Source organism: Falco rusticolus, chromosome 20, assembly GCF_015220075.1.
Source record: "Falco rusticolus isolate bFalRus1 chromosome 20, bFalRus1.pri, whole genome shotgun sequence".
Taxonomy (NCBI): domain Eukaryota; kingdom Metazoa; phylum Chordata; class Aves; order Falconiformes; family Falconidae; genus Falco; species Falco rusticolus.
This window is the reverse complement of record NC_051206.1, coordinates 5,476,476-5,487,986: the sequence shown is the minus strand read 5'-3', so window position 1 is coordinate 5,487,986 and position 11,511 is coordinate 5,476,476. Positions and strand designations below refer to the sequence as shown.

General features: G+C 48.8%; 1 protein-coding gene across 3 annotated transcripts; it reads right to left on the bottom strand.

Moving 5' to 3' along the window:
- Window positions 1-3,046: 3,046 nt before the first annotated feature.
- Window positions 3,047-11,435, bottom strand: LETM2 (leucine zipper and EF-hand containing transmembrane protein 2). 3 transcript variants are annotated; one of them, XM_037371727.1, is made up of 10 exons: window positions 11,049-11,434; window positions 9,847-10,303; window positions 9,545-9,688; window positions 9,061-9,195; window positions 8,404-8,607; window positions 6,887-7,006; window positions 6,160-6,270; window positions 5,930-6,016; window positions 5,064-5,138; window positions 3,047-4,676 (listed from the first exon to the last, which is right to left on the bottom strand). In XM_037371727.1, exons 1-10 carry the CDS (start codon window positions 11,093-11,095, stop codon window positions 4,644-4,646), a joined length of 1,413 nt encoding a protein of 470 aa, XP_037227624.1. In that variant the 5' UTR covers window positions 11,096-11,434; the 3' UTR covers window positions 3,047-4,643. The 3 variants fall into 3 exon arrangements, with proteins under 3 accessions (XP_037227624.1, XP_037227621.1, XP_037227620.1); XM_037371724.1 differs by having other exon boundaries at window positions 3,047-4,439; window positions 11,049-11,432; XM_037371723.1 differs by lacking the exon at window positions 3,047-4,676 and having other exon boundaries at window positions 4,701-5,138; window positions 11,049-11,435.
- Between the last annotated feature and the right edge of the window lie 76 nt (window positions 11,436-11,511).

Here is an 11,511-nt window from a genome sequence, read left to right as displayed (position 1 = left end):
TCACTCGCTGCACCGGGGACCTTGCTTCCACGGGCTGCAAGCGCAGCGGTGACAAGCTTGGCAAGCTGGTAGGAGCGCAGGAAGCACGTCTGTGTGCTGGTGACGCTGGCACAGGGAGTCTCCTGGGGGGCATGGGGCAGGACGTGGCTCCGGCGCTGGCTCCCAGGCAGTCCGCAGGAGCGGTGCCCAGGCAGCAATGCCCATGGGTGAGCGGGAGCCTTGAGACCCCATCTCCGCTGTGCCTGTGCCCCACTGATGGGCTGCCCATGGGGGTGTGCAAGGGGCGGGAGGGATGTCTGGGGGGCAGGCAGCCGGGGCGGCACTGCAGAGCGTGGGGCCAGCTCTTCGGTGTGCATCCAAGCGGGATTGTGTTGCCTGTGCTGGCCGGAGCGGGCCTGGGCGCGATGCCGGGGTCTGAGCTTTGAAGCTCAGCTGCTGCTGCAGGCACAGCGAGAACAGAGACCTTTGAAGTCTGGTTGGTGCTGAAAACACTTCATTACGCTGCGCTAATGAATGGCTGATTCTGGGAATTGGAAATTCCTCAGCCATGATGGGTGCCTTCAGATGGGCTCTGCTGGGAGGGCATTTCTGGGTAACGCTCCCTCCTGTGGCTCTTAATTGCCCCTGGAAATAAAAACATTTTCTCAACCCAACTTTGCCTTCCCTGACACAGGCATTGGCTTGTTAGGGGAGGGTTGCGTGCAAGGACCAGGCTCTCCATGTGCTGCTCTGTTGTTACAGGGCTGCAGCCAGCTCTTTAAAATGAGAAAGGGCTCACAACGCTCCTTCTACATGTGGCTTTTATGTGCTGCTTGGGGAGCTGGAGCTTGAGCCCAGCATGGCTGTTGGCTGGGCGCAAGCTGGAGCAGAGCCCTGCAGGCGGCTGTCCCCCCCAGGCTGGCTCAGGTAGCCCCAGAAAGCGGGGAGCAGCAAGCGAGCCCTCGGTGTGGCAAGGAGCACGGCTTGTCTTTGATGGGATCTGAGCGGTTTGAGCACTGGATGCTGAATGTCGCTTCTCTTGGGAGGCAGGATCCTGGCTTAAATCCACCGGGCTTCACAGGCAGCTGTAGGAGCACCCGGGACGTGCGATGTTTTGCATCCCTTTGTAAGGTGTGTGTTCAGCACACGCTGCCGGTGCCTGGCCCGGCGGTGGCCCGACCCGGGCAGGGTGGCTGCGTGGGCACAGACGGAGCTGGGCACACGCAGAGCTTGGCAGCAGCTTGGGGTGCTCCCAAAGGCGGCAGTTGAGCTCCATGCAGCCCATTTTGGGGCGTTTCGGGACAAGAATTGGATGCTGCTGCTATCTGCCGGTGGGTAGTGGCACTGGCCACGCGTGGCCGTGTGCCGGCGCAGGACCAGCCCCCCCACTCCTGCTGGGACACGGGTGGAGGTGGATGTGCAGCTCCGCACCGGTGCTCGGGCACCCTGGTGAGAGTTATTTCTCTCCTTGTAGCTGGTGCGGTGCTGCGCTTTGGGTTTGGTGTGAGCACAACGCTGAGAGCACACTGATGGGTTTGGTCCTTGCTGGGCGATGTCAATACTAAGTCAAGGGCTTTCTAGTTTCTTGGACCCCGTCAGTGAGAGGGCTGGAGGGACATGGGGAATCGGGAGGGGACACGGCTGGGACAGCTGACCTGAACTAGCCAAAGGGATATTCCATACCACAGACCCTCACGCTCAGCGTATGAACCAGGGGGAGTTGGCTGGGGCCGGCCAGTCACTGCTGGGGGCCAGGCTAGGCCAGGGGTGAGCAGATATCATTTGGGGCTTTTTTGTTCCTTTTTGAATTTTGTTCCCTTTGGGATTCTCTCTCCTCATTACAATTAGTATATTTTAATTATTAAATTGTTCTTAACCCACGAGTTTTACCTTTTTCCTGAACCTCCTCCCCATCCCTTGGCACAGGAAAGCGAGTGAGCAGCTGTGCAGTGCTTAGCTGCTGGCTGGGGTTAAACCATGACAGGTACCAGCGATGGCTTCCAGCTTAGGGGAAGCCCTGGCTGAGGTTTATTTGTGAGCTTCCTGCGTAGACTAATTACTTCACATCATACTGAAAAACATGTCCCTTGGTAATAGTAATGTGAACTACTGACTGCTGGCAACAAACGGGGGTTTGGGGCAGTGTGGCAGAGCTAGAAAAATCATTGATAGTAATGGAATTGTTGTACCTATCCACTGGTGTGGAACAGGGATTGATTCCCGCAGATTGCATTAATGTTAGCGACACTGCCTGTCCTACAGCGGCAGCTCGAGAGCTGCCGGTCTCAAATGCCAATTGCAGACACCTGGAGGAGGCCTCCCACTGTGGCCCCATGGCAGTGGCCCTTTGGTTAGCAGTACCGGCTTCTCTACTCATCTTGAAGCTGCATGTGTAGCCCCGTGAGAGCACACACAACTTTGGCTTCTGAATCGATGCAGCAGATTGGTGACTCGAAGATAACACAGATCCTGAACGCGTGGCTTGGCTGCAGCTGCCTCAATCCCTGCAGCAACACTTACTCAAGCTTATTTCACTGCTGCTTCTTTTCTTTTGCACTTCAAGAAATCTTACCCAGTTACATGGAGCTTGTTTACTTTATCAAAAGGTAACAACTTCCCTCCTGTCTGTGACATCTTGCTTTGATAAGGTTTAGTGAACTAGGCTGGCTCTGCAAACCCTATTTGTGTGCTTCACAACAGGGGAACCTTTCCCTTGCGTAGCTCTTCCCACTCACCCTGAAATCAGGAATTTACGCTATTTACTTGCTTTAGCCATACTACAGAAACTACTTGCATTCTTTTACTTCTTCACTCTAGTCTTGGTGCTCAACACCAGTGAAACCTCGCACTGAACAACATTCGTACTCAGCTCTTCAGGGGACAAACTGCTTTTCTAGATGAAGCAGGCTCGGCCGATGTTAGGTCACAGTTCTGTTCAAGTAACAGCAACAATCAGCGTTGGAGACGAGGCTTCTGTTAAACAGACAAGCAGCCAAAGGCTATTCTGTCTCAGCCAGCGAAGTAACGGCACCAGCGACATCTCAGCTGTGCTACACAGAGGCAGGAGTAACACTTGAGCAATGGGGTTATTTTATTGAAGCATTTGTTCTCGTTTACTAGCCACCAGTTAAACACAAATATTCAGCATGGGATACTGCCTGTACTAACAAGGCAGGGGTGCAGGTACAGAGCTAAGAACACAGTACAACAGCAGCTGTCTTCTGCAAGCTCTTTCTACATTGCTAGTAAGAGCCTGAAGTCACATGTTTAAAGTGCTCAAACACCTGACCTTGAGATGACTGGCTTTTTTTGAGTCTGATTGTTCTAAAGGCTGTCTGACCTCTAGAAAAGACATTTCATTCTACTTAGCACCAAGTCTAACTTTAATTTTACAGTGAGTATAAATATACATATTTAAAATCCATGATGTGAGTAATTTTTGAACATTTACGTAGGACGAAGTAAGAAAATTACAAATGCTAAAAACAGCTTTTCAGTATCCTCCTCTGGATACCAAAAAAACCCAGTCAACACTGGAGTGTTGTAAAGAATTATTTTGTAAAGTATAGTAAGTCTGAGAGCACTTGCTGATGTGAAGTTCTGAGCCTGATAAAATTTCAACCAAGTCTTACACCAGACTTGGGAAATGTGTGTGGGTCCCCAGGTTGCTAACTCACACAACCCAGTGGGACCCTAAAAATGCAAGTCTCTGCCTTCTGCAACAGTGTCTGGCACCTGTTGCAGCTCTTATTGATGAATGCAAATGCTCACACAGTGGAAGTTGTCCCCTTCACCGCTCTGCAAGTCCAGCAAGCTGTTAAGTCTTTCTGAACAGTAAAGTTCAGCCACACCCCTGAGGAGAGTGCTGGTCCTCCGTTTATAAGTGTGACTGAAATACGATGGCTACATGGGTCACTCTGTGCACTAGTTATTGGTTAAATCACACTAACTAGGATCAAGAGCCTGAGCTTGTAAAGCTGCAGCAGCAAGACAACCTGCGAGCCCTGGATATGTGGGTATGTTCCTGCACAGGATTTCAAAATGTGGAACAGGCTTTACTGGACTTCCAGCCTAGCTCATTCTGTGCCCAGGTCTTTATGACAATGAAAAAGCTGCCTTTCCTAAGGTTTAAGAGCACAAACACCTGTTCAGTAACAGCACAGACAGTAGCATGGTTATTAAAATATTTACAACATAAGTTAAAATGGCTGGGGTAGGGGATGAGTACAGAAGATATCCAGGTAGCCTCAGCACGGCCTAGTTGCTAATAAGCTTGGAATAGGGAGAGGCCCCTGAGGGCTGCTGACACCTGCTCGTGGCCTCCTGGAAAATCACTCTTCTCTTTTAAGGAGGTGCAGAGACGAAAGCTCTTCCCTCCCAGCGTTAAAACAGTCCTCGCTGGTTTCAGGCTAGACTCCATTGGCACCGGCCTTGCTGCTCTGAGATGCTTCCATTTTGGTCTAGGTGTAAGAGAAAGTGGCAGCTTTTAGGCAGCACCAATACAAACGCTTCCTGAAATTCAACACCTTTTTTGAAGAAGGCTATCTTCCCATTTACTACGGGAAGCTGCCCTGGAGAGTAACAGCTGACTAAGAACACAGTTCTTCAGGGTAAAGGAACATTCTCCTGTTGGTAAAATGTCAGTCTGGACTCCCAAACTTGCCTTAAGTGGGCATCCTAGATGTAGACATAAGCAGCTAAACCAAAATCAAGTATTCACAGAAAGAAAAGAGCAAAAACACATTTCTACAGTGACTTGTCTTTACAGATACAAAATGGCACTTAACACTTCTGACAGAAGACTGGTCTAACCTAGTGGTCCAAAGCAAGATTATTACGAAGACCACAAGGAATGGACACACATTTCCCACAAAGCTCCGCTACCTTCCCCAGTTTGACTGCAGCCTCTCAGTCACATGTTGTATTTCTGCATTTAACAGCCCCCCATGCAGTTCTCATCCACAATTTCTTCAGTCACTCCTTGAACTCAATATTCACATCTTGTAGCATAAATTTCCAGTTTGTCTGTAAGTTCTGTAAAGAACAATCTCCTTTGGAAGGTCTAAGAATTTTGACAAGCTTACCTCTCGTGAGGGAGGCTTAACTAACACTTCCGAGACTGGCAATTTCTCTGTTGGCTGAGACACAAGTTCTTCATTCTTTAAGGAAAAAGCAGCTTTAAGTTACAGAACCCTTTCAGAAAACAAAGCTCTAGCTAGACTCTGTACAGTCCCTTCTCCTTTCTAGGTAAGGCTGTTCCCTGCAATGCACGTTTGCAAAAGCTGTATGTCAGCATTTCTGTCATTTCCCCTACGCAAATTTAACAGAGCCATTTGGAAATACTTCTAGTAGTTGACACAGTATTCTCCTTCATTTTCTGTTGCTGCTTTTAGCAGCTTGGACTAATCTAAGGAAATAGCTTCAGCCTTATGCTGAGAACCATATGCTCTGGCTTTCTTACTCTAGCGATCTTGACTCTTTTTGTCCCAGACAACTCAGCCCAAGTCCACTAGGAGAGCTGAAAACAAGTCAACTTTAACTGGCTTCTCTGAGCTAAACATCCCTGCATCGAAGTCTCTGTATTTACGTGGCTAAAGCAGCTTAGAAGCTTGTGAGTGCTCTTCTAGCTGAAAGCTAGGAACATGGTATTGAATAACCAGCTGTTACTACCCAACAACAGGACAAGCTGTGCCACAGCAGATCTCAGCACCCTTCCATTGTCTCTTAAGTCAGAGTATGCAGCTGTGAGGCCATCAGGCAAAAACATGTACATCATGAAAAATATACAGTGCTTATGTGCTCTGTGCACATAACATCAACGTGCACATTGTATCATAATGTGTCAAATGCTGGGTTTTGTCCAGCTGTGGAAAGGTTTGTTCAGACGCTCCTCCCAAAGATTACAGCACTACAGACTCATTTTCCTACTTGTAGACCACTATTTCCTAACCTTTCTTCCCTGTACAATGGGAGCAGGATCCATTAGGGTCTCTTGACCTTCAAGGACGGATGTCACTATTTCAGCGGTTTCACCTATCTACGGAAGAACACACAGTTCAGCACAGTTATAACATCAGTCCACTTCGAGAACCAAAGAACAAGATTCACGTCACAATGCTTCACCTTTATAATGCATAATGGTTAAACTATTAACCCAAAAGTTCTATTCAAACAACTCACCTTACTTTGTGGAACTGGAACAGATTGTGGCTTTATATCTATTAAGTACAAGGCACGGGAAAGCAGGAGCAGAGAAGGTGGAACATTCTCTTTCAAATGCAGATCCAGCCACTGTTAGAAGAAAACAGAAGGAAAAGTTATTTCATATCAGCTCTATGTCAGTACTTATTTATATAGCACTCTTTGTCCTTAAAGATCTTAAAGCTGCCTTGAGTTTGCCTAACACAGCTTTAAGTTACCATAATGAGAAGAAAGAGTTTTGAAGAGGTAAGAATACCTGATGGAACACACACTAGAGGAAGTTTCCAGCTACTAGTGAGGTATCACCACCACTACTGACAAACAGCCAGCAGTGAAAGCCAAATGCTTTGAATTACCTACAGCTTATCTGAAATACAGCATCTACAGCAGTGTCTGTAATCTCTCTGAATGCTTGTAAGACTAGTGTTAGCTCTGCTGCAAGTCTTGGCTACTTCAGAAGCTTAAAACATATTCTGCTCCCCTCCCAACTTCGTCTTGCTCCTACTGATCCTGATGCTACTTGGTTTTCTCTTTAGTCTAAGACATAATCTGGATACTATATGCCTTAATGCTCAGCTATGCAGGTGAGAATCCACCTGCATGAATTCTTAGCAAAACTATGCCTGCTCAATCTGAACCGAACAGTGCATGCCACTCTGTCCTAGGAGAAATCTTGTCAAACAAGAGCAGACCAGAGCATACTCGCCTGTGTGAGCTGTTCCTTTAGCTGCTCCTCTGAGAGACCCAACGATCGCATTCCTCTGGCTCTGCATGCACTCTGCAGTTCAGACACACTTAGGCCATTGACTCCTTCCTTGGCAATCATCTGAAACAAAAAGGAATGTTCCTACCTAGGCACAGAGTAAACCAAAACCCTGATGTAACTGATGAGCTTCAGACCAAAGAAATATCTCTAGGTAAGCATGCATAAAGTCATACCAATACAAAGGTGAGATGGAAATGATGCTGTAGATCAGGGGTCCTCAAACTTCTTGAACAGGGGGCTGGTGCACAGATGAAGTAGCAGACAGTCATCTGCGGCTGCTTGGTTTCCCCCCCAACCCCCGGGGGGGGGGGCAGGGGGCTGGGGCTGGATTGAGGACCCTGGGGGGACGTATCCAGCCCGTGGGCTGTAGTTTGAGGACCCCTGCTGTAGATAATTCATTCTGTCCTTGAAAGATGACAGTCTTCAGCTACAGAGGATGAAAAACTTTGGTCCTGATCATTTTGTTCTGTGTCCAACCCCTGCCTCAATTACTGACAATTTCTCTTTTACATGTGATGCTACAGATTTGAAGAATTCACTCAAAGGCAGACAACCCTGAGAATTGTCAAGATAGCAAGCTTTAAAGCTGAGGCTGTGGTTAGTTGCACATGCCTTTCAGAACTAGTTACCTCTTACTAGCAAGAACTTTTCCAGTCTTTCCTCTGTGTCATAATAGATTCTTAACACCATTTCAAGTTGCAGTTCCTACACAAACATAAAATGTAGGCTGGAAGGGACTTCTCGAGGTCCCCAGTCCAACCTGCTGTTCAAAAGAGGGTTAACTTAGAAGTTTCTCTATATTGCTCAGTCTTTTCCATTTATGCTTTGCGCCTCTCTAGGGATGGGATTTCACAACCTCTAGACAACATGTTCCACTGTTTACCCCTCATTGATTTTAATTTTCTTACCAGGTTGGAATTTCCCTTGCTGCAACTTAAGACCACTACCTGTTGTCCTTTCACTATGCATCTGTAAGGCTGGTTTTGTTTTCTAAGTAACCCCATTAGGCAGTTGAAAACAGCAAGCAGATTCTCCCTCTGCCTTCTCCAGGCTAGATAAATCCAGTCACATTATATACTCATACTGAATTCAGTTGGTTAAAGTCTGGCATTTCCATATGCCATTTATTCCAGAATTGGAACTTCTCTTTTTTTTACAAGTTAGTATGACTCCAGAGTAAAAATACGAGGGTGTTCTAAAGAGTGACAATCTCTGCAGTGCCACACTCATTTGGGCTCACCAAACGCAGCAAGGGTGCAGGTAGAATCTCATTCTGCTTTTTCCTGGAATCTCTCATGTGGAGAATCTGACTGCCATCAGTATTAAACTTCACATCTAAGGACTGAGTGTGGGCAGTGCCTTGCATAAAGCAGGCAGTGATTCAGAGGGCAGAACCTGAGATTGCAAAAAGCATGCATTCCACCAAAGCAGTGTCATCTGTGCTATTTTAAACTTACTTCATCATCTGCCTTGATAGTTCTGAGTCTCAGCAGAAGTTGAAAGCGGAGCAGGTTGTTGGTGCCAATGGGCTGCAGCTCAAGCAATTTGCAAAGAGCCACTAACTGCGGTCGTTCCAAGTGCTCCAGGGTCAGCTCATCCTCAAAGAGCTTGGAGAAGCGTACGATCTCCTGGGTACTGGGCTGATGGCCGGTGTGACGAATCTAAACAAAGCAGAGGCATCGAGGCCAAAAGCCAAACCTGAACAGCACAATAGTTTCTGAATCCTCTTCCCCCTCTAAAAAGAAGAAGCCCTCCCTGTTTCTCACACCGGTATTCCCATCTCTTGCTGGAAACAGAATGATGTAGTTAAAAAGCCGAAGCAAAGCAGTGCTCTTGAGTGGCCACTTGAAGGATTTCACAGTGTAAAACTTTCACTGTTGTTCCAGGCTGGAAATGCTCGTCTGTATAAACAGCTCTGACAGATGGGGTCAAAAGCCAGTGTCAGCAGCCTATTAGCTGCAAGAGGGTATCCAGTTAACAGTAACACCTGACAGGACAGCTCTGCGCTGGCAGATACTCTGCAATCGTACAAATCCCATATTATCTGCTCAAAATAACAGCACTAAGGCTGGTGTAAGTCCTATTGCTGTCATCCCCAGCACAGCCCATTTTACCTGGTGCACGTAAGTGGAGAATTGTTTTCCTTGTCCTGTGTCTGCTTTGTTCCTTTTGGCCATCTCTGCAATGGTCTCCTGCAGGAACTTTGCTAACTCTAGCTTTGCATTTAATTTCTTTTTCTGCTTTTCTTCCTTCATTTAGGAAATAAAACATAATTAGAAATTCCACTTGAAAACCAGAAGGGAGGGGATTCTCAGAAAGTGAAGAAATAAGATGTCAGCACTGAAAGCGCGCAATGAAAGTTTGGTTACTGTAGAAAATGAAATTGCTGTGCACTTTCCTACTGATCACTCTTTACAGTACAATCTTCAAATTCTGCTGTACTGTATAGGAATAAGCTAGGATTGCCTGACCTAGACATGCATATGAGGCTGGCACTCATTTACAGCAGCAGGCAGGAAACGACAGCTCTTTATGCAGATGTACAGATGTGCTAGCGAGCTGGAATATACAGTCTACATCTTCAGGAAGGGCACAAACCTTTTTTGACTCTGTCTCAAAGGTCGACGGCAGCATTTCAGGAAAGAGCTTCAAGAATACAGGTAACAGAAACTCCATGAAGGGGACAACAACAAACACCAGGAAGGGAACTAGGCGGAAGAGGTCTGCGCAGGTTCTCATCAACTGTACAGAAAAGAGCACAGCAGAAATTATTATTTAACCAGACAGACAAAAAAAAAGTATTCCAAAGAAGTGTGGAAACTGGGTGGCTAAGCTTCTTTCATTACAGTAAGCCTTTTAATATATTGTTTTAGCAAGGTGTTTGTATGTCTGGCACTTACCCTTCGTCTCTCCCTCCTAGTGAGGACCTGACCATGTAACAGCCTCCACACCATCCTGGCAGCCACTTTAGTGTCAATCCAGAGCAAGTGGAATCCATTGTAATAATGTTTCAGTTCATCCACAACTTTTTGGCGTAAAGACTTTTTCCCCCCGGCAGCCTCTACGACTTGTTTTGCTGGAGTTTTAGCAGGCTTAGTGCCCTGCTTTACAGTGCTTCGGTGGGGCGGAGGTTCGTCTTGGAGCTCCTGATGCAAGCAGGTGGACATGTGAAACGTTCGCACAATGTTAGCCGGTGAGGGAGGCAGGCCAAAGCCCAACCGCGCACAGTGCGGTGATGGCAGGTTTTCAGAGGCTCTTATGCAAGTCTGGTTTAAATGAGAATCCACTAATTGGACAAAAGCAACAGCTGGAGTGTATGGAGAATTGGAGAACGCAAGAAGATGGGAGCCTCTGAAACTGGAGAGGTATTTAAGCAAGTAATAGTACACTGTGGCTTAGGTACCTCGGCATTACACACAAACTAATATTCTTAGTGCCAAATGAATCTCGTTAAATCAATCTTGTAGACGCTTCAGAATCTGAGATTCTGATCCTTCAGTAGTGGATAAAATACCAAGCATTTGTCCCCCACTAACAACTTTTCTCTTGAGGGAGAATAACTCAAGACTTCAGACTGTCTCTGGGAAGCCCTTCAACCCGATTGCACTAGCTAAAATTTCCCAGTTGCAAACAGAGAAAAACCAAAGCCCCTTCCCCTCTCTAGAACGGAGTTCTCTGTTTTCCTGCCCCCTCCCTCCCCCAGCAGCCTCAGCTGGAAAAGGCAGGCTGTGCACCGGGGAGAGACAAGGGGTCAGAGAGCCCGATCTCTTTTCCTAGAAGAGCCAAGACCTCGCGGGCTGCTGTGTGTTATGACAGCTGTTGAAATCCTTTAGTTTTAGATAAATCAAACTTTGTACTTCTCACGTTTAGCCCGGTAATCTTTTGTAGAAGCACTCTGGTTTGATAATGCGCTGATTTTTTTTGTTTGATAAGGCTGATAATGCACTGAGCGTGTACGCCAGGACACGGCGGAACAGACCAGCCGCCATAAATAAATCGCTCCAGACAAGCGTTACGGCGCCAGGGAGCCCCCCGCTGCCTTCGGGGCGGTCTCCCCCAGGCTGCTGCGCCTTCGCCCCGCCGCGCCCGCCCCGCGCCTTACCTGGGCCTGGCGGCAGCGAGGAGCGCGCTGCAGCTGCAGGCCGCCATGGCGCCCAACGGCGGGGCGCTCAGCGCCAGCAGCACGGCGCGGCGGCCGGGGAGCCTGGGGGAGCGGGCGGGGAGCGCTGCGGCCCGCGCAGCGGGCACATCCCCGGTGTGCCCGTGCAGCGGCTGCTAGCGGGACCTGCGGGCTGCCGAGCGGGCCACGCCGGGGCTAGCACCGCGGGGCTCCCCGCAGCTCCCCCGGCGCCGCGGTCCCTCCCCGGCCGTCGGCTGCGCCACCCCAGGGCCGGTGCCCACCGCCCTGCCCCGCCCCGCCCCGCTCCCCGCCAGGGGCCCGGCCGCAGCCCCAGTCCTCCCGGGCCGTCCCATCGCGCCCTGCCCGCGGCGCTCTAGCCCGGCGAGCGGCGCTCTATGGTCCCCTCTCCATCACGCCATCGCGTTGCGTCACGGCCCCTTCGGCG

Bases quoted from the DNA above. Each gene is read 5' to 3' on its own strand.
- LETM2 (XM_037371723.1), bottom strand. From the start codon at position 11,095: ATGGCGGCCTGCAGCTGCAGCGCGCTCCTCGCTGCCGCCAGGCCCAG. The intron at 10,304-11,048 runs GTAAGGCGCGGG...ATACCTCTCCAG, and splicing joins CTCGCTGCCGCCAGGCCCAG to TTTCAGAGGCTCCCATCTTC. The intron at 5,139-5,929 runs GTTAGGAAATAG...TTTTCCTTAAAG, and splicing joins CCATTGTACAGGGAAGAAAG to AATGAAGAACTTGTGTCTCA.